The 22,711-nt window shown below is 44.3% G+C and overlaps 1 protein-coding gene across 3 annotated transcripts in view; it reads left to right on the plus strand.

Moving 5' to 3' along the window:
- Nucleotides 1–2,825: 2,825 nt before the first annotated feature.
- LysRS (Lysyl-tRNA synthetase) overlaps nucleotides 2,826–22,711 on the plus strand; it is a 45,267-nt gene continuing 25,381 nt past the window's right edge. Inside the window, exons 1-3 of one of the 3 annotated variants that reach the window (XM_080268619.1) lie at nucleotides 2,844–2,866; nucleotides 4,837–4,898; nucleotides 6,646–6,774. In XM_080268619.1, the coding sequence (XP_080124745.1) occupies nucleotides 6,656–6,774 (119 nt within the window). In that variant the 5' untranslated portion in view covers nucleotides 2,844–2,866; nucleotides 4,837–4,898; nucleotides 6,646–6,655. Of the gene's footprint in view, nucleotides 2,867–4,836; nucleotides 4,899–6,645; nucleotides 6,775–22,711 lie in introns of all 3 variants that reach the window. The other 2 variants (XM_080268618.1, XM_080268621.1) reach the window with 2 other exon arrangements.

Genomic DNA, 22,711 nt, shown 5'->3' on the forward strand with positions numbered 1-22,711 from the left:
GTATTGGTTGGAGTTCGTGGCACTGTTTTCACTGTTGGCTGTCTAACTGGTTCGTCAGTCATGTTGTTAATTATGGTTCTTACACTGGGGCCTCCGTATGATCTTAAGGTGAGGCAATGTCACTATATGGTAGCGTGTTCACTTAGACAGACATTTATTTTACTGCCCTGCCATATTCTCTGTTTCACTGTTGTCTTATGTATTCCATCTCCCATTTATACTACTGTACTATTGATGCTTTTCTCACTGACTTCCCATATTCTGATAACTTACTGTTCTGCCCTTACTTCACTATATCACTGACATTGTTCTTTAATCGTCACTCACTTTCGGGACTGGACGTAATGGCGGTCAGGTACAAGGGTGGCGTGGACGACTCAGCCTCACTACTGACGGGGCTGAGTTCTGCCACGGGCCTCCGTATTCAGGGGCCATGGGATCATGCGCAGGGGCGTCCTCTCTCGTCCGGGGCTGCTGGTGGCGAAGGGTCCCGCACTTTCAGGGCATGGGGCGGGAGTCTGGCCCTCAGGGCTGGGGTCAAACAGCTGCCTGAACCTCTCGCTCAGGCACCTGATGGAAAACGAAGATCTCCGGCATCAGGGTGGAGGTCCTGGGGGTGGTCTGGAGGTCCCGTGGGCTGCAATCTTTGGCGGTTGGGGATGCCGACAGGAGTGGGCTGTGGCGTTGGCATACATCGGGGTCCATCAGGCGAGTCCTCTCAGGAACTGGCTGCAGTGAGAAGAGCCTGGTGGTAGTTACAGGGACTCTCCAATACTCCTCCAGGCTGGGGTCTTCCTCTGGGTTGTAGTTTCCTGGGTAAGAGTCAGCACCTGACAGAGGAGCGTCTACTGGCCGTCTCCTGCCGTAGCGCCCGGCTACTGGCCGTGGCCTTCTAGGGGCACAGCTACCGGCCGCTGCAATGTCCTGGCTACTGGCCGTGGCCTGGGGAAGGGAGTGGCTACAGGCCGACGCAAGGGCACCTTCGGAGCGGCTACTAGCCGTCTCCTGATGAAAGCGGGAGCGGCTACCGGCCATCTCCTTATTCCGTCCAGAACAGCTACCGGCCATCTCCTCATTCCCTCCGGAGCGGCTACCGGCCATCTCCTGCAGGAGTGTTGAGCGGCTACAGGCCGTCTCTTGAGGGGCATCTTCAGAGCAGCTACCGGCCGTCTCCTCATGACCTCTGGAGCGGCTACAGGCCGTCTTCTGTAGGAGGGTCGAGCGACTACTGGCCATCTCTTGAGGGGCACCTTCAGAGCGGCTACCGGCTGTCTCCTCATTACCTCCAGAGCGGCTGCAGGCCGTCTCCTGTAGGAGGGTTGAGCGGCTACAGGCCGTCTCGTTTAGGGCACCTTCAGAGCGGCTTCTGGCCATCTCCTGTCGAAGGCAGGAGCGGCTACCGGTCGTCTCCTCGTTACCTCCAGAGTGGCTGCAGGCCGTCTCCTGTAGGAGGGTTGAGCGGCTACCGGCCGTCTCAGGGGTGCTGACTGGAGCTAGAGTAATAGCCCCACCCCGTGGTTGTTGGTGGTTGGCACGCCCGGAAGGTAGTCTCGCTTTCCTGCAATGGTGGCGGTGGGCGAGCTCCTGGTCATAGGGGCGCACGACCTGGGCAGACTTGTGTCCCTGTCGCCTGGAGTTCAGTTGCGCTGTATTTGCTCCTCCGTAGGCTTCTTCTGGGGGTGTTGTGTTGCCCTCTGTGAGACTGCACAGCATTTTAATAATAACATTCGTGTATAATAATATAATTCGTGTATAATATGATACGAAATCGGATGAAACTTTGCATGGTAGGTTGCCAGGGTACGGTAATGACAACCTCAGAGTCGTGCGCCGCGACTTCAGTGTTACAGGGGCGACTTCAGTGTTATAGGGCGAGAAGTCGAGCTACACCCAGCATAACAGAAGCCATTGTAAAGTACGAAATTTTATACAGTATAGCTTGTGAACTGAACTGAATTGAAATGTATATTGTAAAAGGTATAGTGTTTATGAATCTAACTCCTTCACATTGACTCAATACATGGCATAATGGCATACTGGTATTTAATCTTGTTTTTACCACAACAAAATTGTAAAATAGTGGTAAAGCTTTGTTGTCAAAAAAAAAAAAAAACTAAAGCTTACATTAATCACTATGCTACCAATAACAAGAAATAGCAATTGTCTTACCGAGCTGAACTAGAGTGTAGCGTCCTCGTAACCATGGCAACCAAGTTTATCTAGATTTAATTAGCCATCGAAAATATTAGTAGATACCAACGATGCACATATAGTAAGAATTGGATAAATTAAGATGAGAGAAACCCACAGGATAAAAACAAAAGTGATGGAATTTTTATGCAACTCATAGTAATTGTTGGATAATGCTCATATGAAAGAGTTCCCGACTTCCCGCTCTTTTATGAGACAAGTGAGCCGAGCATTGCATCATTTGTTTCAACTTGCCTATTATTTAGTTGACAATATTGTCGCCTAAGGTTATAATACAAAACACCTGATTATATTTGGTAGACAACGGCTGCAATGCAATATGATTGTATGTATAGTTTGGCACAAAAGTGGGAGTTACATTCGCGAACCAAAAATGTACCACATCCTTCAATAATTTTTAGGTATCAGTTTACCTGCAAACATACTTTTCGGAAGTTAATTATTGATGTTTAAGGCTATTTACACTTTCAAAAACAAAATTAATGCTGTCACTTATTTAAAATCTCATGATCTGACTACTGAAACCAGATATTTGGTCTGGTGGCTGCCATATGGATGTGGTAACAGTGTGTTGTTGTCGCCAGCAGGTCGAGGTTCCAACACACCCCAATAGCGGTACCATGGCGGACCAGGAGGGAGAAAAGCTGTCCAAAAAGTGAGTTGTTGTGGCTTTATATCATTTGGTCTTCTATCAAAAGAATCAGGTGTAGAGTGATAACGGTGTTTGGAAACTAATGTGTGGCTTAAAAGGTCTCTTAGATGTGTAGATATTCCCAAATTTGGAGACATGTTGAGGTTGTTGACCACATGGCTTGTTTTTTGCCGCTCTTAGCCATTGCCCTTGACAACTGACGTTGCCACGATATGTATATGAAGGAAGGACTTTTGGAAGGGAAGAAGACAGAAAAGGGTGGATGGGAGGGGAAGAGGGAATGGTTGTAACGGTGACTCCCAAGATTGATGGGAATTTTTGCAGCTGACGGTAGACCTCTGAAGTACTGCCTTGCGTCTACTTTGGCTGCTACAGAGCGAGCGAAAAATTGCCCACCCAAGTAGGCGCTGGATCAGTTGACCAGAAACAAATCCAATCATTCAACTGGCATAGGCAGTGCTCTTTGCTGCACGTACATTAAATGAGGATGTCATCAACAGCCCCGTATCAGATGTCATGGGTGCTTTTGCAGACAGAAATGCAGCTTTGAAGAGAGAAATTGGACACCAACAACCGAGATGGCTTACAGGGTCAAAAATTATGTGGAGGCTATTGTCCCAGTGTGTATGGTAGCTACTGATTATACAGTATGTATATGTAGGGTATATACAGTATATGTTACATTATGTGTATTCTTCATTGATTAATTGACTTTTATAATGATTTTGGGTAATTTTTGTTTGTATTGCCTCATCCCATTTAATGTTTTCATTTACTCTGGGTTTCAAAAAAAAATTTCAGTGAAGTTTTACGTCTGCATAGGCAGAAAAAAAAAAAAAAAAAAAAAAAAAAAGCCCACAGTTCGCACAGGAAGTTGTGGTTCTAAAGGTGTTTACTGACCATATTATTACTCGATGGGTAAAGTGAGAGTGGCCTAAAGTTGTCTTTTGAGAGTTCCTAATGTCAGCTGGCAGTTTATCTAAGATGGCAGTGAACCAGGGCTGGTATAAGAGTTTTAATTTAATACAGTATCATTGTTGTGTTGCTGTACATTGTATGACTTGTTGACATTCTGCTACTTTAAGGGCTTAATGTATGACATATGTCACAGGTATTGTGCTTCTTTAGTTGCATATTATCTGATTTCTGTTGCATGTATTCTGTCAGTGTTGATATTTATTGTCTATATTATGACAGTCTGAAATGGTTGGGAAAGGTCACAAAAGTATCCCTCCGTGTGATGGTGTGAAGGGTCTGGGTAAAATCACATGATTAACCTTTCTTATAACATTGTGAAGAGATTGAGTAGTATCCCTTCTCATAACATTGTGAAGGGATTGAGTAGTTGCATGAGTTGTCCTCCTGAAGGCAGTATGAAAGGGTTGAGTAAAAGCACATCAATTATCCTCGTGAATACAGTGTGAAAGGGTTGAGTAAAATCACTAGGATTATCCTTCTGACAACAGTGTGAAGGGGTTGAGTAAGATCACGTGTTATCCTCCTGATGACAATGTGAAGGAGTTGAGTAGTCGCATGAGTAACCCACCATGGCCAGTAGATATAACCCCATAGAATTTACATCATAACATTGACATTCAAAGAAATTAGTTTCTGAAAGGACTTAATTGCCATAACCCTTTCAGATGAAGGGGGATTCCAGTATAAGTATAAACTCACATTGTGTCAAACCCAGTGAAGGGTAAGGTTTACTGTATAGTACCGGTATGTGGACAGTTTTAAGTTAATGCATGTTGGATGTTTGTATTATCTCATTGTGGAAGTCACACTGTAACACTCAGGTATGTTGGGTGGTGTGATCATGTAAATCAGATATGATCTCAGATGCCAGCATTACCTAGAACCCCATTGAGTCTGTCAGGAACCATAGGATGAGAATCAAATATTTCACTTTGGTCGTATAAAATCAGTGCAATACTTGGAGCACACTACATCATGGATAAGGGATTCAACAGAGTTGCTGCCAGACGATGTTGCTTGGAGAGCTGCTATCAGTTGAACAAACTGAAACATACAGGTGTGTACAATGCATTTTCAAAATAGGGATGCAGCAAGGATTTTTAAAATGGAGTGGCAAAGGGCTGGCCAGGTCTTATTATGGGGCAGCTCCCCCTTTTCTGGGAACAGGAGGTATTCACTAGCGCAGACTTTACTGATCTACCAGAAGACCTGTCAAAATGTAAAAATACAGTAAACCCTCATTATACGATGGGGTTCCGTTCCTGAAAACCCCATCGTATAGTGATCCCATTATAACATGGAGTCAATGGGGATACGTTCCCAGACGTGCCTAAACTCTCACATACACACGCCTTAGCACTCACATACATGAAATATCCTTATGTTTAAACATTTAAAGTAACACATTAATAGTGAATAAGGAGAAAAAAGCATGAAAACTACAGTATACAGTAGATCTTACCTTTACTGAAGCAAGCAACGGTTGTTTATGTGGTTCCTAGACAATTCGCCATGAAGTCGACAATTTGTCATCATAATATGGACGTTCCCCGTCAGGACAATTCCCCGTCATTCTATAAATATACTTATTACTGATTAACTGATACTTTAATAACTAATTCTCAGGGGGATCTATCAAAGTCTATTTTCATTCAATAGCATTGGCTTTGGATATCATTTGTAAGTTGCACTTTTAGACAATATTTAACTTGTTTCTACCTTGCTGTAGTTGACTTTGAATTATGTTCTAGCATCACCCACAGCTGTTTTCATTAATTTCCATTGTTACTACAACATCCTGGGTATATTTTAAAATGACTTTGAAGAGGTACAAGTACAGTACTAAAAAACTGGTGTACTTCCTAAATAAACTGATATGAAAATAAAGGACGGGGAGTCATCCTGACGACGAAAAGTCCCGATGGTGAATTGTCTTGTTATTGTTGTGATGGCGAATTGACTTGATGGCGAAATATCCCGAAACATTTATATAGACGTAACATGAAGATTATTTGTATAATTCCAAAGTATGTCTATCGTTCACTTAAGGTAATTAGGCATTTATATAAATGCCAATGTCTCGTATGTAGCCTTATGCTAAGATGAAGGATCGATCATAAATCAGCTGATTCACATTTCAATATATTATTTTTCATTTAATGCCCATGATTTGATGCCATATTTTACATTTACTATATAAACAATAAACCACCATCACTTTTATAACTTACATAATTAAAAAACTAGTGTACTTGCTAAATAAACTGATACGTAAATAAATGATGGGGAATCGTCCTGACGGCGAATTGTCCCGACTCGGCCTCACAGCCCTCACTCATCAATGTCAGAACTGCCTGGCTGGGGAGGGCTAGCTAATGAGGCTGGACCGGTGGACAAGTGTGTGTGGTCTAATGCCGACAGTGTGAGGACGTTTTTGTTGCGTTTGCACATTCGCTGTTCACTGAGCCGCGGATGATCCGTCGTTGTTGGAAATCGTTCCCATTGTATAGTGGGCATAGGGTACTAAAATTTTGACATTGTATAAGCGAAATATCGTATAATGAGGGTTTCCTGTACCCAAAGTGGTGACATGTGGAGGTGTATGGTATGTAGGAGGACTACTGGGCCTTGGGAGCAGCCTGTGAAGTCTATGCCCAAAAGTGGGTGCTGGATTTGTCAGTGCCACCCTTTGATTTTACCACTATCAAAATTACAGGCAGTTTTTTTTTTTTTTTTTTTTTTTTTTTTTTACATTGTAGTGGACACCTGTTGTAATGAAGGTTGTAAGTAGTGACATATTACAGGTGAGATGTGATGAGTGTGCGAGTGTTGACAGAGGCATGGAAGGTGGGGGTGCGATTACTAGCTGGGGGTGAGGGCCTCCACATCACCCCCACAATTCACCACCGTGCCCTGGGAGCCACATCAAAGAGGTGGGTGAAGCAGCAGCAGCAGCAGCAGCAGCAGCCATTAAGCCCATGCTTTTGGTTAAGTGTAGTTGTATATTAAAAGAATTGATTTATGGTAATAACTCAGTTTGCAACAGCTTTGAACCAGGATGTTGATGACTGTCATAGTATGGAGAAAACAAAATAACCATACTGTATCATATCAGTGTTCCTGACAGTGTGTTGAGTTTGTTCCCTCCTGGGTATTTCTTGTTGGATGGCCATGATATATACTTTAAGATATCATATTTTGCAGTCATTTACACTAATAGGTCTAGTAAGATATTGAACTACTTCAGTACTGTAGCATTATGGATTTTATTCCCTTAGTGGAATTTACAAATTGTCCCATGAGTAAAGTGGTTATCTTTTTTTAGAGAGGTTGGATAAAGCAGGAGAGACTGTTAGTCATGCTCTTACCTAAATACTGTGCTGTAATGGCTTCTGAGAGATGCTAATGAGTGTTCTGGATTGTTACTTTCCTGTACAGCCGAGTAGTTGAATTGGTCAGGTGGGTTAATGTGGTATGAAATGTGTTGCTGCTTGTTTGTTGTTGACATTGCTGCTTCACCCATCCTCCATATTATTATTATTATTATTATTATTATTATTATTGTTGTTGTTATAATAATAATATAGTGGTAGGTGGGAGCACACACCATCCACTCACTCAATGTAGTGCTGCTTTCAGGTGCTTGTCTTTTCCTTTCTTTCTTCTTTCCTTCCTTCCTCTTCTGTGTTTCTTTCCTTCATTCTTTCCTCTTTCTTCTGTCTACGGGTGACTCTACACTGAGTGACAAGCCAGATGGTTTCTCTGTACACCAGGAAACCATTTACTACACATGGTGGTAGCCATATACGATAACCAAATTTTGGCAACTGATGGTTCAGTGGGTAATTAGGGCACTCCAGTCGGATTGATCAGGTGCAGTTTATATCCAAGGGCTGGTTGAGGTTTATTGCACATAGCATGACCTCTGTCGTTCTTTCCTTCATTCTTTCCTACTCCTTCTGTCTACAGGTGGCTCTACGTTGAGCGAGCCAAATGGTTTCCTGTTCACCAGGAAACCATTTACTACTCTGAATGGGAACCATATAACCAAATTATGGCACCTGATGATTTAGAGGGCAATTAAGGCACTCCAGTCAGATTGAGCCAGTGCAGGTTTATATCCAAGGGGATGTTGGGGTTTATTGCTCACATAATGCCACTTAGAGATGAGTGAGGCTGGTCAATCTCATCTTAAATGTCAGGATCAACTTGTCTAGCCCCGGGCTCCTGCGTTCCTCATGGGGCAACACAGGATTTGATGATGTGTGAGTGAATGAATTATTATTATTATTGTTGTTATTATTATTATTATTGTTCTATTATTATTGTTCTATTATTATTATTATTATTATTATTATTATTATTCATCCATACATCCAATCCTATGTCACCCCATAGGGGAGTGTAGGAACCTGGGGTTAGGCAAGTTGGTCCTGACATTTAAGATGAGAGTGACCAGCCTCATTCATCCCTGAGTGGCATTACGTGACCAATAAACCCCAACCACCCCTTGGATATAAACCTATGCAAGCTCAGTCCAATTGGAGCACCTTAATTACCCACTAAACCACAGGTGCCATAATTTTGTTATATGGTTACCACCGAGCATAGTAAATGGTTTCCTAGTGTACAGGAAACCATTTGGCTTGTAACTCAGTGTAGTCACCCATAGGCAGAAGGAAGAGGAAAGAATGAAGAAAAGAAAGACAGATGAGGGAGTGTAAAGTCACCCTTAGGCAGAAGAAAGAGGAGAGAATGAAGGAAAGAAAGACAGAAGAGTAAGGAAGAGAGGAAAGGGAAGACACCCAAAGCAGCACTACATAAAGTGAGTGGATGGTGAGCTCCCCCACCTACCACTATTATTATTATCATCATCATTATCTGGACCTCCTTTCCCACCTTAGGGCAGGGTGAGGAGTAGCAATGTCCAGACAGCCCAGATTTGCCCAGTCCAATGGGCCACCTGTCCATTCGCTCACCATTCAGGTCCTCAGAATCCAGGCTTTATCTGATAAGCCAAAAACATTCACCATGTTCTGTAGCTTCACATACATATTATTATTATTATTATTATTATTATTACACTCAACCCTCGGCTATCGCGGGTTCCGATATAGCGTATCTCGCTATCACGCCTATATAAAAAACTACCCAAACACCTTTATCACGCACTAAATGCCCGCTATCATGCACCGGAAATGCTTGAAATTTTCAAGAAGGCCGGGCTCCGGTGCTTCGCCCAGCCAACAAAAGCTTCACTCCGTGATAGGTCGTGTGACGTCAGCACCAGCCAAGCGCTGATTGGCCGCCCAACCGAGTCTCCTGCCCGCCAAACCATTCAAGTACGCACCCTCAGACCGTGAACAGTGACAGCGAGAACAATAACCTTTTTAATGATATGACCATGGCCAACGTACCCCCTCCCTGTCCCACTACCATCACCCAACATAATGCTGCGGCACCTGGTAGGGAAATAAAAGAAAAGGAAGAACCTAAGTAATGCAGATAAACTGGAAATGTGAAACTTATAGACAGTGGAGAGACCAAGCGAAGTGTGGGGAAGAAATATAACATCAGTGAATCAACTGTGAGGGGTATTTATAAGAATCATGATCGAGTATAAGTGGCTGGGGAATGGATGGGAGAAGGAGGGAGGTGAGAAGACAGGAAGAAATCAGAAGGATAGAAGTTGTGGAAGCAATGAAGAAAGTTAAATCGGGGAAAGCCCAGGAATTGATTGAGTGTGTGGTGAAATGCTGAAGCATGGGGGAGAGATAGTAGTAGAATGGATGTGGAAGATGTGCAGATTGGCCTGGGAGGAAGGTAGAGTCCCGGAGGATTGGAAGTCAGGTATAATTATTCCCTTGTACAAAGGAAAAGGGGAAAAAGAAGTGTGTGGTAATCATAGGGGCATTTGTCTTCTTAGTATAATAGGAAAAGTGTATGGTAGGATACTTATAGACAGAGTTAGAGAAAGAACAGAGAAATTAGTTGGAGAAGAACAGGGAGGCTTTAGGAAGGGAAGAGGTTGTGTAGATCAGATATTCATTCTTAGATCTTTAGTGGAAAAGTTTCTAGAGAAGGGAAAGAAGTTGTATGCGGCTTTCATGGATTTGGAGAAAGCATATGACAGGGTGGATAGACAAGGATTGTGGAAAGTGTTAAGAATATATGGAGTAGATGAGAAGTTGTTGAATGCTGTGAAGAGTATGTACGATGGTGTGAAGGCTGCAGTGTGTGTGGATGGTGAACTAAGGGCCGATTCCACAGTTGTTTGTAGTGGTTTGCAAGCACCCAAACGAAAGAAACTGAACTGTGTAAATGACTTATGACTGAATTATATGATGATTATGGTGACTAAACTATGTAGCAATCTTAATTATCTAACCCATTTGACAGGGGTAGTGAAAGTGGATACTGAACTTTTTGGAAAAAATGTAGTTATAAGTGTGGTTGGGGAGGAAGCAAACAAACGAAAACTACTGTGGAATCGCCCCTAAGTGAATTTTTCTCTTTGAAAGTTGGTTTGAAACAGGGATGTGTCATGTCTCCATGGTTGTTCAATCTGTACATGGATGGGGTAATAAAAGAAGTACAAGGTAGGGTAGTGGATGTTGGAGTGGCCCTGGTGAGAGAGGATAGTGTTTGGAAACTCCCTGTACTGTTGTTTGCAGATGATACTGTGTTGTTGAGTGAAGACGAAGGGGAGCTGCAAGGCTTGGTGGATGAGTTTGAGAGTGTGTGTAAGAAACGGAACCTAAAGGTGAATGTAGGGAAGAGTAAAGTGATGGTCTTTGAGAGAGGTGAAGTTAGTGAATGTACAGCGAGGTTAGATGGTGAGGAATTGGAAAATATGAGTACGTTTAAGTATTTGGGTAGTGTGATGAGTAAGGATGGAGGTTTGGAGGGTGAAGTGCTTGAAAGGGTACAGCAGGGAAGAAAGGTTGCTGGTTCCTTGAAAGCAGTGATAAGAAACAGGGAAGTGAGCATGGAAGTGAAAAAGTTACTACATGACAGTATTGTGATACCAACTCTAACGTACAGAAGTGAAGCTTGGACATTGTTGGAAGGACACAAGTCAAGAGTGAGAGCAGTGGAAATGAGTTATTTAAGAGGAGCCTGTGGAGTCACGTGGAGAGACAGGCTGACGAATGAGGATATAAAGGAGCGTTGTGGTGTGGATATGGATGTGATAGGAAGCGTTATGAGGAACACACTGAGGTGGTTTGGCCATGTGGAGAGGATGGAGGGTGAAAGACTGACGAAGAGAGTGGATGTGAGTGAGGTGGAGGGGGGAAGAGGGAGGGGGAGGCCGAGGATGAGATGGAGGGATGGGGTGGAGAGGTATATGAGAGAGGGGGGTGTGAGTTGGGAGCAGGGGAGTGAAATGGCGGGGGACAGGGCGACTTGGAGGCGATTTGTTTGTGGCCACCCCAAATGGGATTGAGGCGTCTGGCAATAGATAGATAGATAGATGATCACATCATAAAAAATGCTCATTTTTGGACTATTGTATGTTAATATGTGGTACAAAATGGGTATCTTAGGGGTAAAGATTGAGGTCATAGCACCAATTAGAATTATTTCCATAAGTTCTTCAATTCGGCTATCACGGTTTCGGCTATAGCGCAGCCATAGCAGGACCAATTGGGAGTGATAGCCGAGGGTTGAGTGTATTTGGTAATTGTATGCTTTAAGCAGCAATAAGACATTCCAGTTCAATTCATATTACTCCAGTTTGTTTTCTGTATTATTCTGACTATTTTCAGGGTGGTAAATTTCCTTTTCTTGCTGAAAAATTCCCCCTGTTGTTATCATCACATTCTTTAACCCCTAATGTCCTTATCGCATCAATTGATGCGATTTGAGTTTTATGCCAAAATGCCTAATCGCATCAAGTGAGCAGGGCCTGTAAAAACCTGCGGAGTGCTTCCACTGCCTCGATTATGACGTACTTGGCTTCAGGCCAATGAGAAATCACTCCTGAGGTAGCATGAGGGGGGATCGAACCAACCTGGGCGGCGGGGGGAGGCACCCCCCTCTGGGCTGCCTCTATGCCACCCTCTACCCCACCCCCTCACTCCCTCCTTGTCCCCCATCACCCTCCCACCCCTCCATGCACCTGCATCTCTCCTCCCACCATCACCTGTGTCCCTTCCCACCCACTCTCTCTCCTCCTCCTATGCTGGTAGCCTTGTGTCCCCTCTGAACCCCACTTCATCCCTCCTTCCTTGTCCCTCACTAGCCTCCCACCCCCTACAGACCCCCGAGAGGTATCATTCTGCCAAGATGTTACAGAACACACTGAAGTGCTTTCTTTTCATGCGAAAAGTTGGTTATTTTTCCAACCCCCATATCTATAGGCCTACTCCCCACAGCCTAGTATCTCCCCACACCTACATACACCTGTTTTCATGGTTGGTGTGACAAAACATTTTGAAATGACCTGTTTCAACAAGAATATGTAGTTATCAAAATTTATACGTTTTAGATTGTTTTTGAGGGGTAACTATTATAACCTTTTTTTAAATTTGACGTGCGATTGTGCAGTAACCATTTGGCCTACTGGGGTGCAGATTGCGCTGTCAGGTGTGTAAATTCTTTCTCTAGCCAGAACACAATTTGCTCTTAGTGAAAGTCACCAAAACATCCCCGAATTGCGGTTGTGGGAGGTACCCTCCTGAAATAATTGCGGTCTTTAGGGGTTAACTCCTAAAGTACTAATAGGATCGATTGATCCTTTTCCAGTATTTCGCTTGATGCCTAATAGGATTGATAGAGGAGCCTTTGAAAAAAACTGTGGACACTAGGCATCGGCCTGATTGTGACGTACTGTATATTGATGCAGACCAATGAGAACAAAGTCCTGAGTAGGGAGGGGGGAGGATCCGGGCCCCTACCCATGGTGGGGGGGGGAGTGATTCCCCCACTGCCCTCTTGCTACCTACCTCAACCCCAAACCTTTTGATCCTTCTCCCCCTCCCTCGCATGTGACTGGATTCACAGCTCCTACCAACTCTGTAAAGCTGATTTTTCCATGCCACACTCCCCCCACCATCCTCCCTCCACCTTCCTCCCATATTCTACCCCCTCCACTCCTTCATACTCCCTCCACCTCCAGCTGCTTTCTTGCTGTGGCTACGTGGTAAACATTTGACATATGAGAATGATATATACATTTTCTGGTGTGTAAAGTCAAGATCTTCTATTCTATTTACTAAAATTAATGTTGGTGCAATTTTTTTCTTCCTACATGCAAGGGTTCCCAGCCTCAATTTTTGACAGTCTTTGACAGGCTATACCTCAGTACTGTAGCCAGTTGGTCTAGAATGCTCTGGGTTGCGGCATAAGGTGTGTAAATTCAAGATCTAAACCTTGGGCATAACACTTTTTACTTCAGTAAGAGTAAAAAAAAATCGGCTCCATATACAGATTTTCATGCCAGTACGGTAGAAACAATCCAGGCCTTAGCTGTAACTTTAATTGTTTGTTTCCGGTGCAGTGGAAGAAGCTTACTCAACTTACTCTAGGGTGGATTTTGTTTCCCAGTTTCCCAACCGTAGGTTAGGTTAGGTTAAATTATTAGGTTCAGTTAAGCTAGGTTAGGTTAGGTTTAATTACACACTTAGGTTATGACAGTCCATTCTTCCATTATGCCAACAGATCAACAGCAGAACAGCTAAAAACAACAGGGAAACAGATTTAACAAGGAACGGTTATTTACCACCTCAGAAATAATCAGAAAAATATAACAGATTATCAGGAAGAACAAGAACTGATTTGGTAAGGTGCTTCTACTGCTTAAAGCAAAGCATATGTTTACCATATTATCATTACAGTAATCCCTCATTAATCCAGACATAATAGAGCCAAAGGCATGTCTGGGTAGTGGCAACATCTGGCTAGTGAACACTATTCCCCTACCTTACCGAGACCCTACGAATACCCATCCTCCAGCCTATACCTAGCCTATTTGTATAGTACCTCTGCTTAATTTGGCAATGTTTTCTGGTCATTCAGGCATATTTAGACATCAAAACACACATACGAGTATCCAAAGTAATGGTAAACACCAAGAAAGCCATGCAGAAAAAACACTGAAATCCAAAAAACACCCTGCCTATACACTACTGTATTGTATGTACAGTTCCCTCCTTCTTTTGGCAGTGTTTTCCAGTCATTCTGCGATATTTTGATATAAAAACATACTTATGATTATCCAGCATAATTTTCAACACCAAGAAAACCTTATTAAAAAAAAAAAAAAAAAACTTTACACTCCTGTATGTACAGTGCCCCTCCTTATTTTGACAGTGTTTTCCAGTCATTCTGCCATATTTGGACATCAAAACATACATAGGATTATCCAGCATAATTTTCAACACCAAGAAAACCTTGCAAAAAAAAAAAACACAAGACCAAAAAACACCCCACCTATACACTACTGAATGTACAGTATCCCTCCTATTTTTGGCACTGATTTCAGGTCTTTCTGCCATATTTTGACTTTAAAACATGCATGGGAATATCCTAAAGAAATTTTTACACTAAGACATTATGAAAGAAACCTAAAGTTACCTGCCAGAAAACATTTGGTTGGGGTACTGGTACTTACCACCGAGAGCATCGCAGACAGGCTTCTTAACCCACACACCTCCACCAGGTGTAGAGATATCCCATGTGGTTTAGTGGCAAACATTTGTGCTTAGCAAATGTCCCAGAACTCCTCCTCCTCCTCCTGAACCTGCTGGAGCTGGGCGATAGCTGGTAACCTATGGTGCAGTGATGGTCCCTACTCACCTCAGGAGACTCTGAAGACAGCTGCAAACTTACGTCCAATGGAAACTCAGTGGCTGTCGACATGCTCGGTTGCAGGTCCGATGGTGAAGGCAGGAAACGAGCTGGTGGTGGTGGTGTGGTGAGAATGGGCTGGCACTCATGGGGGTCACAGGCTTGAAGAAGGAGTTGATCATGGTCTGACGACAGGACCGATGACTCTGCTGGAGGATGACAGCTTCCCGCACCCCCCTGCAGCTCCATCACCAAGCTGAGTGGCACCAACTCCCTGTCACAGTGCAGGTGCTCAGCATACTCCAGCACCCCCTCCAGGTAACCATGGAGGACACTGAGATGAGGGAGGTGAAGGAGTTGTGGAAGGCTACAAGTCAGGGTCCTCATCCTTGTCCTCGTTGGTCTCGCTGTCCTCTTTCGTGCCTGCAGAGGCAGCAGCGGCAATCTCCTCATCAGACATGGTCTGATAACCAGGATCGCCACTCGTCATCGTCCAGTCAATCCCTCACATCATCTACGTCCACCTGCTGTCGTACTGTTCAGATGCAGCTGTGGAAATCATCCATGTCAAACCCCTCAAAGTCGTGCTTGGTTTTGATTCCGTGGAGGAGATGAGACCAGCCGTTTTTGAGGGTTTTCACGGAGACTTCCACAGGTTCACCCAGTTGAACACTGCAGACTTCAGGTAGTAATGCCGAAGATTCTGCAAGGTGTGCTCCCTATGTGTGTCCTCAACCACATCCTCGTCCTCCAGCACCACCACCACCTCGTTTAGGAACCTCCGGTGTTACAGTCTTTTTGCATTCACAGTAACATCCTGGTTCATTGGTCAAATCAGAGCAGTCGTTTTAGGTGGCAGAATCATGCACCTAATCTGCTTGTCATAAGCAGCCAAATCCTTCTCAGACAGATGTGCGGGGGCATTGTCCTTCACCTGGTCACAAGCGATACCAAGGACCTCAGTTTGATGACGGATAACCTCCTTGACGAAGTGTTTGTGGAACCAATCTTTGAAGGTCTTAGCAGTAAACCAGGCCTTCAAAGAATGGTACCGCTATCCATCAACCCACACAGACAACATGATTGTATAGCACACCCAACAACAACGGGTTTGAGGCTGTGCGTCTCAGCACTGGCACAGCACAAAACAGAGACACGTTGTTTGGACAACTTACGACCGGGCACAGTCTTCTCCCTTTCCTCAGCCAGGGTGTTGGTGGGCACGGAACGGTAGAACAGACCAGTTTCGTCAGCGTTACATACTTGACCATGGGCAAAGCCCTCGTCCTTGATCACGAGCTGCACTTTGTGGCGAAAGGAGTCTACCTCCACCACTGCCGCATCCAAGGCCTCGCCATGTACCTTACAGTCAGTAGTCCATGGCGAAGCTTGAAGCGAAAGAGCCATCCCTCGGACGCCTTGAAGTCATGCACGTTGTGCAGGCATGCAAACTTCTTGGCTGCAGCCTTCACCTCTGTCCCACGCACTAGCACACCAGCATCACGTTGCTGGCAGAACCACATCAATGTCGACTGGTCGATAGTGGCGTGCCGGACCTGGGCCATCACCTTTCTGTGGCCCTGACATGTGCTTTCGCCAAAGTCCTGTCCATACTGCATGAGCTTGTCACGTGACTTCTTGATATTAAACAGTGTTGAATGGGCTAGATCATATTTGCAAAATTCCTGTGGTCCAGCCCACGTCAACCATGCCCAGTATCTCACGTTTCTTCTCCAGAGTCAGAACCTTCTTCTTCCACTTATCAGGTGGTGGTGGGGCCATCACCACACACACAAGAATTCAGCAAGGGGGGAGGCCACAACCTGATGAAGATAGGGGACCACCACCGCATTCACAGCCATTCTTGCAAGTGAAGCACTCAGGCGAAACAAAGGCTGGAACTGAGAAGCAGGCTTGTGTTGTCTGGTAAGCAGTACAGCGCTGTCATATCGCACCCCACAGTTGCGTCCGAGCACAGAGGAAGCAAAATGCAGCAAACTGACATCTGCATGTAAGGTTCACTTGCGTTTGCCCAGGCAAGGGTTAGCACATGATAGCAATGGTGGATGACCAGTACATCACCACCTCAGGCAGTGTATGAATGATGTGGCCTGCCAGACGACTGACCATTCGGTACTGTAGGGAGGCGGACAGGTGTGCATGATGGGGGATTTCACACTAATCCCAGAGGCCGGGGGAATCCTGCCATTCAGTGTAGAGGTGGATGGGCACTTTTACCATACATTTACTGTACACGGTTTGTGGTCTGTGTTACGTGCATGGTGGCCACCAGGAACCCTCAGCCAGGAACAATGCTCGCCCTGTTGTTTCAAAACTAACCATAGGATTTTCTCAAAAATATGATCAGTTTCTTTCCCAGGCAAAATTATGTGCGTTTTCATATTAACTGTGGTAGGTGGGGGCATTCACCATCCACTCACTCAGTGTAGTGTTTCTGTCGGGTGTCTGCCCTTTCCTCTCCTCCATCCTTCTTTCCTTCCATCCTCTTCTGCCTTCCTTTCCTTCAGTCTTTCCTTGTCCTTTTGCCTATGAGTAACTTTACACTCCCTTTTCTGTTTTTCTTTCCTTCATTCTTTCCTCTTCCTTCTGCCTGTGGGTAACTCTACACTAAGTGACAAGCCAAATAGTTTCCTGTACACCGGAAAACCATTTACTACTCTGGGTGGTAACCATATAACCAAATTGTGGCGCCTGGTGGTTTAGTGGGTAATTATTGCGCTCCAGTCGGATTGAGCCGGTGAAGGTTTATATCCAAGGGATGGTTGGGGTTGATTGCTCACGTAATGCCACTCGGGGATGAGTGAGGCTGGTCACTCTCATCTTAAATGTCGGGACCAACTGCCTAGCCCCGGGCTTCTACGCTCCTCGTGGGGCAATGTAGGATTGGATGATGATGATGATGATGATGATTCTTTCCCAGGCAGAATTATGTACGTTTTCATATCCTAACCAAACCTAACCTACCCAATTAGGGCTGCTTACCTAAGGTTGCTGGCAGTGGTACTGAAACGAATACCCATACTGGACGAAAGTGTACTGTACAGTACATTCCCACATACAGTTCTGTGTACAGTACTATCGTATGCATTTGTACAGAAGTTACTGTACTGATATTGTAATCATATCATGGAAAGGAATCTCCTCTCTCTCTCTGTGCGTGTGTCCTGCTGTCCGCGCGACATTGGACGTTCAATAGGTGGACAGCCATTGTCACCAAAAATGTACTTGTGGCTTGTGGTCTGTATTCAGTGGTGCTGGCAGTTGGGAAAGACTTAGCATGGTGGCCACGCAATACTGGACATTTGGTGGGGATGCATACAGACGTCTTAACACCGCTTGTGGGTTTCAGTCATATTACACGGGTGCTGGAGGTTCCTTGGAAGTGATCAGACGAGCATGTGACTCTGACCATTCAGTACAGGGATGGATGGACATTTTAGTTCCGGTTGTGGGTTACGGACTACTACCCGCTCACGGCTCGAGCCCAGCTGCCATGATACTGAATGTTTGAACATGTCGGCTGGATTCTGAAGTCTTGGGGACTTTTATGTCCGAATAATAGCAAGTAAATTTGGATAAATGTTTAATAGAGCCAAGGTCCAGCGTCCGGATAATGAACACGTCCGGGTAAATGAGGGACCACTGTATTATTATTATAATGGTAGGTGGGGATCCTCACCATCCACTTACCCGATGTAGTGCTACTCTTGGGTGGCTGCCCTTTCCTCTCTTCCTGCCTTCTTTCCTTCCTTCCTCTTATGTCCTTCCCGTTTTTCTTTCCTCTTCCTTCTGTCTGTGGGTGACTCTGCCATGAGTGACAGTCCAGATGGTTTGCTGGAGACCAGGAAATGATTTACTATGCTAGGTGGTAACCATGTAACCAGACTATGGTGCCTGGTGTTTTAGTGGGTAATTATGGTGTTCCAATCAGATTGAGCCTGTGTAGGTTTATATCCAAGGAGTGGTTGGGGTTTATTGCTCACATAATGCCATTCAGGGATGAGTGAGGCTGGTCACTCTCATCTTAAATGTCAGGACAAACTTGTCCAGCCCCTGGCAGCTACGCTTCTCAGGGGGCAGCGTAGGATTGGATGATGAATGAATTTATTATTATTATTATTATTATTATTATTATTATTATATTATTATTACTATTGATATCCTCATCATCATAGCTGTTATGTTTCTTCTATGGTACAGAGGTGAGAAAAATGAAGACAATAATGGGGTGTGTGCCTCTGTGTACTGTGATGATAGTTTGTTTTACTTTTATACTTTCCCATCTCCTGCATTTGTATATTGTCCTCACTGTTGATGATGTCAAGCGTAGGACTAGAAAAGAGGTATACAGGGTAAAATCTGAGTCTCAGAGACTTACTGGATAACCTGAGCTAGTTGAGAGGAAGAATATGACTTTTAAGGTGGTTAATCAGATGAAGAGAGAAAACAGGATAGATGAAGAGAGAAAATAGGGATAACTTAGGTGAGCAGTGTGTGAAGAATGATGAAGGAATGGTAGTGGTGAACAGTAGGGATATGAAAGATGCTTTGAGGGAGCTTTATATGTGGTTGCTGAATGAGGAGTTTGACTGGAATAGGGAAGGTTTGTTGTCAGCAGATCCAGTGTTTGGCCCTTGGCCTTTGATTGGTGCTGCTACTGTGAGTAGGACAATAGGCAGGTTGCAGATGGGGTAGGCAGCAGGTGTGTCTGGGTTGACTACTGAAATGCTGATGGCCTCAAGAGATAAAGGAGTGGGGTTAGTTACTGATTTGATAAATACGATTGTGTATGAGAGTATAGGTGGTGGCAACCATCATTCACTCACTTGATGTAGTGCTGCCTACTTCTTCCTTAGCCTTTATCATTCTTTTTCTGTGCCTGCCCTCCTCTCTTCCTATTTCTCCCATCTTTCCTGTCACTTCTTATTGCTTTTCTTCCCTTTACAGGTGGCTTTACATTGAGTGACAAGCCAAATGGTTTCCTGTAAGCCAAGAAACCATTTACAACGCTGGGTGGTAACCATATAACCAAACCATACATGCTGCCTACGTGTCAACAAGTGGGTTGGTGGAGGGTTAATGCCCCTCCCCGTAAAACAACTCAAAGTCAAGTGGCCACCCCTTATGGGATTCTGGCATCTGGCAATAGATAGATAGATAGTATTGTCCTATACCCAAATTTTTTTAATCGAGGCAAAGATGCACTTGACAGGTTAGTGATGATTGGCTGAATTCAGCATGTCCGAATAACATTGCTGTATTTCAAATAATTACCAGAAATTAACAATTACTGGTAATTATTTGAAATACAACGATGTTATTTTTTATTTTTTTATTTATTTTTTTTATGCGAGGAAGAAGGAACCAAAGGCCATGAGCCCGCAGTAAGAGTTCCCTCCAAGAGAAAAACAAAATACAAGAGAGAGCCAAATTCAAGATCCATTCATTTCGAGATGCCTGGACACACTGCGTTTGAAAGACTGGAAATCATAGGCAGCAGGAAATACAGACAGAGGGAGACAGTTCCAGAGTTGACCTGTTGCATAAGTGAAGGACTGGGAGTAACGGTTAACTCTTGGATTTGAGAGTTGGACAGAAAAGGGATGAGAGTTTGCTACCAGACGGGTGCTACGCGCCCGTCGTAGAGGTGGAGGAATGCATGCAGACAGTTCAGAGGAGCAGTGACCATTAAAGTAGCGATAGAAAAGAGATAAAGATCCAACAGTGCGGCAAAGAGACAGAGGTTGAAGGGAGTCAGTAAGAGGAGGAGAGTTAAAGAGATGAAAAGCCTTTGACTCCACCCTATTGAGAAGAGCTGTATGTGGGGAGCCTTCCCACACATGAGAGTTGTACTCCACGCAGGGGCGGATAAAACCCCTGTATAGAGTCAACAATTGTGCTGGGGTAAAGAAAGAACGGAGTCAGCTTAGCACACCCAATCTCTTGGAAGCAGATTTTACAAGAGATGTAATATGATCTTTCCAAGATAAGTCCCGAATAAATGAAACCCCAAGCATGTTCAAGGATGATGCAGGATTAAGCTAAATATTATTAAACATTAGTGGGTATACCTGTGGAAGATTTTGACTGGTTGATAGGTGTAAGAACTGAGTCTTAGGTGCATTAAAAACAACAAGATTATTTTTACCCGTCAGAGATACGAGTCAAGTCAGACATTAGGTGTGCCATAGCCTCATCCCTTGTTTGTTGAAGTAACTGCTGAGATGGGCGTTGTGGGAACCGAATGGAAAGGTGAAGGGTGGAGTCATCAGCGTATGAGTGGATAGGGTTAGATGTACGGCTTAGAAGGTCATTGATGAATAAAAGGAAGAGAGTTGGTGATAGGACAGAGCCCTGAGGAACATCACTGTTGATAGATCTAGGAGAAGAACGATGGCCATCTACAACAGCGGCTATAGAACAACCAGAAAGGAAGCTAGCGATGAAGGCACAGATAGAAGGATAGAAACCGTAAGAGGGTAGTTTGGAAATTAAAGATTTATGCCAGACTCGATCGAAAGCCTTTGAGATGTCAAGTGCAATGGCAAAGCTTTCGCCAAAGTCCCGAAAGGAGGATGACCAGGAGGATGAAAGGTAGGTGAGAAGATCGCCAGTGGAGCGTCCCTGCGGAACCCGTACTGACGATCAGAAAGAAGGTTGTGATAGGAAAGATGCCTTAAAATTTTTCTGTTGAGAATTGACTCGAAAACTTTTGAAATACAGGACGTTAAAGCAATTGGACGATAGTTGGAGGGTTGGGAGTGGTCACCCTTCTTTGGGACTGGCTGAATTAGAGCAAACTTCCAGCAAGAAGGAAAGGTATATGTTGACAGACAAAGGCGAAAGAGTTTGCCTAGGTAGGGTGTAAGCACAGAAGCACAGTTCTTGAGAACAACAGGAGGGACTCCATCAGGCCCATATGCCTTGATAGTATTGAGGCCAGTGATGGCAACAAATACATCAGCTGAAGAAATTTTAGTGTCAGCCATGAAGAAGTCAGAGGCGGGAAGTGATAGAGGAACAGCACCGGAATCGTCTAAGGTGGAATTGGAGGAGAAAGTCTCTGCGAAGAGATCTGCTTTATCAGTAGAAGAAATAGCTACAGAACCATCAGAGTAGAAAAGAGAAGGGAAGGATGATGAGGTAAAGCTGTTTGAAAGGTTTTTGGCAAGGTGCCAGAAGGAGCGGGAAGAATTCGAGTTGGAGCGTTGAGAGCATTTAGTATGGATAAAATTATTTTTAGCAGAGTGAAGAACAGACTTAGCACGATTACTGGCAGAAATGTAATGATGATGTGATTCAGAGGTGGGTTGGCTCCGGTACCTTTTGTAGGCCCTCTCCTTGTTGCGGACAGCATTAGAACAAGTGTGATTAAACCAAGGCTTTCTTGCGTTAGTCAAAGGATATGAGAAAGGAATGTATGCTTCCATGCCCGAGAGAATAACCTCTGTAATGCGCAAGGCACACTCAGATGGCTCCCGGCCATGGAAGCAATAATCATACAAGCTGCTTTAGGTCATTAAGGATAGGAGAGATGTAGGCTTGTTCACCAGGTGGATCAGTGAAAGGAGAGGAGAGCCAAAGTTGGTGGTGAACATTGAAATCTTCTAGAATGGACATACTGTATTGCATTCAGTCAATCATCACCAACCTGTTGAGTGCTTTTTTGCCTCGATAAAGAAAAACTGAGTGTAGATGACTGGCTGAAAAGTGCATTTGTAAATGTGTTCAAGGGGAAGGGTGATGACCTGAAAAGAGGAAATTATAGAGGCATAAGACTTTTGGACCAGATAATGAAGGAAATTGAGAGTCCTAGAAGGTATGATTAGGAAAGTGAATACTGATGTGATGCAGTTTGAATTTATGCCAGGCAGAGGGACCATGATGTCATATTAATGTCTGCCAGCTTCAGGAAAAATACATGGGAAAGAAAAGAGATCTGTATTTTGTTTTTGTTGATTTGGAGGTCTTTGATGGAGTCCCTAGGGGGGTGGTGATTTGGGCAATGAATAAGCTTGGAAATGAGGAACGGCTTGTGAGAGTGGTTACGGCTGTATA

The sequence above is a fragment of the Coenobita brevimanus genome, chromosome 28 (assembly GCF_032717465.1).
Source record: "Coenobita brevimanus isolate Jiangsu-jjx chromosome 28, ASM3271746v2, whole genome shotgun sequence".
NCBI lineage: Eukaryota > Metazoa > Arthropoda > Malacostraca > Decapoda > Coenobitidae > Coenobita > Coenobita brevimanus.